The 2,727-nt window shown below is 40.0% G+C and overlaps 1 protein-coding gene across 1 annotated transcript; it reads left to right on the forward strand.

Annotated features, from left to right (window-relative positions):
* The first annotated feature begins 1,797 nt into the window (after positions 1-1,797).
* On the forward strand, positions 1,798-2,727 carry LOC119054819 (olfactory receptor 2A2). The gene has a single exon (XM_037152858.2). The coding sequence runs from the start codon at positions 1,798-1,800 to the stop codon at positions 2,725-2,727; it is 930 nt and encodes a 309-aa protein (XP_037008753.2).

Genomic DNA, 2,727 nt, shown 5'->3' on the forward strand with positions numbered 1-2,727 from the left:
TTTTTCTAACAAAGTTTCGAAACTTGATGTCAGTTGCTCATGCAAGGTAAGAACCACCATAGTCACACAATGACCCATATTCTTAAACTTTAATCTTTAAAATGTTCGATTCTGTGATTTTTCTGAGTAGTAAGAAAACAATAATATGACTGGGTAATTAATAAGGTGTTAGTTACAAATCTATATTTTGCCTAAAAATAAACTGCTAAATAATATCAAGACCATTTTCTTCAATGCTAATGTTAATTTAGTGAAATAGATTTGGCTCCATAAAAGGGAAGTCAGTTAAGCTGTTTTCAATGTTTACAAAGATGTAAATGTGTTATCACGGGAACAATTTATATTCCTTGCCAAATTTTATGCTTGCTGTTTACAAAGAGGACATCAGAAATGTGACAAGTCATGATAAAAGTATAAGTTATTGAGATTAAGATACTGGTTTATGAGTATGACTCTTCTCTAAAGTAATCAGACTTTTTTGGAGAAGTGTCTGTGCCCATGGCTGACATGGGGAATGTATGAGAAAAGTGTGAACCAGCCATCAGAAGTAAGGAAGTGCTCAAAAACTATGGAGATGTGTTAGAAAACAAAAGGGCAAGCTTGGTGAATTTAGATCTCCAATGGGTAAGAATGATTAAATAAAGAGAAGAAAAAATTATAATCCCTTGATTACAAAAGTCATGATTCCATACTGGTAGAAAGATGACAGATGCAGATGTATTAAGATATATAGATGATTGATGGATAGGTAGGTAGCTGTTAGAGCCTTGCCTTATAAGGAAATTGACAACCAATCAATGTACCAGCAGTGATGGAGTAAGAACACCACGTTTTGCAATAATCACTACTGACAATCGAATCAGGCAAGATAATCAACAGGCACTGAAATTAGTGTCTGAGAAGCTCTATAAGGGACAGAATATTATATAGTAAGTTTAATGGCTGTGCCAAAAATTACGTTAGGGAAAAAGATAATGATTCTATAATGGGGATACTCAGGAGGCACCATGTTCACCAGGCGATCCCAGTGAACCTCACCAGTGATGGAACAGTGAACCTCATGCACCTGTTCATGAAGTACAATAGAAGATACTTAATTTCCCTGCAGAAAGTGAATAATCTGAATAATAAATGAGGAGCTGCATGCAGTTACATTTGAAGAACATTGTAGTGAAGAATTTCTTTATAATCTTCCAATACTCAGTGGTCACAAATGGCAAAGGCAGACAGAGTGACTATTTCAGATGAAAGGAGACTAAAGATAAATGATGTTAAATCTCACATGTCATTTTGGATTGGGTCCTGGGTGAGGGGAGTAGAGAGAGAATATTATAGATTAAAGACTCATGTTAATATCAAATTGCCTGATTTTGATAATTGTGGTTATAGTTCTGAATGTCCTTGTTTTGGGTGAAAAAATTAGAATTTAAGGGTAAATGGGTAACATGTCTATTTATACTCTAATCTCAAGTGCTTCAGAAAGAAGCAATACTCATATATAATAATATAGAGACAAAGAATTATAATGCAAATATGAAATAAATAGGAAAATTTGTTAGATCTGGGCATATTGTTATATTAGAGTTTTTTGTATAATTCCTGTTTTCTGTAGGTTTAAATTTATTTCATAGGGGAGTTAAAAACAGGTAACGAGTTTGGGGGAGAAGGGGAAGCTTCCAAGGACTGAAAAAGATACAACCTTTCCCTGAGCTCATGTTGAGATTAACTCCACTTTGTACTGATTCTCCAGCCCTGACCTTTATCACACTTCAGTTCCTGACCAGGTCTCTGTAAGGAATGAAGGGGAACTGGTCATTGGGCACAGAGTTTGTGCTGCTGGGATTCCAGGTCAGCCCAGAGACAGAAGTGCTCCTCTTCTGGGTCTTCTCCCTGCTCTACACCTTCAGTCTGTTGGCAAATGGCATGATCTTTGTGCTCATCTGTCTGGACCAGAGACTACACACCCCCATGTACTACTTCCTCTCCCACCTGGCCATCATTGACATCTCCTATGCTTCCAACAATGTCCCCCAGATGCTGGCAAACTTAGTGACCCAGAATAAAGCCATCTCCTTTGTCCCATGCATCATACAGACATTTTTGTATTTGGGTCTTGCTGTTACAGAAAGCCTGATTTTGGTGGCCATGTCCTATGATCGGTATGTGGCCATCTGCCACCCCCTGCAGTACACTGTCATCATGAGCTGGACTGTGTGCACAATCTTGGCCACCATGTCCTGGTCATGCGCATTTTTCCTGGCTCTGATACATGTGCTTCTCCTTCAAAGGCTGCCTTTCTGCAGGTCTCGGGAAGTAAACCACTTCTTCTGTGAGCTCCTTTCTATCCTCAAGCTGGCCTGTGGTGACATCTGGCTCAACAAAGTGGCCATCTTCACTGCTTCTATATTGATCTTAGTCGGGCCCCTCTGTTTGGTGCTGGTCTCCTACACACACATCCTCTGGGCCATCCTGAAGATCCAGTCTGGGGAGGGCCGCAGGAAGGCCTTCTCCACCTGCTCCTCCCACCTCTGTGTGGTCGGGCTCTTCTTTGGCATAGCCATGGTGGTTTATATGGTCCCTGACTCCAGTCAAGAAGGGGAGAAGAATAAAATTTTATTCTTATTTTACAGTCTCTTTAACCCCATGCTGAACCCCCTCATCTACAGCCTGAGGAATGCTCAGGTGAAGGTTGCTTTGTATAGGGCGCTACAGGTCAGGTCCAGGTGA

Source organism: Artibeus jamaicensis, unplaced genomic scaffold (assembly GCF_021234435.1).
Source record: "Artibeus jamaicensis isolate MK-2021 breed Jamaican fruit bat unplaced genomic scaffold, CSHL_Jam_final contig_1044, whole genome shotgun sequence".
NCBI lineage: Eukaryota > Metazoa > Chordata > Mammalia > Chiroptera > Phyllostomidae > Artibeus > Artibeus jamaicensis.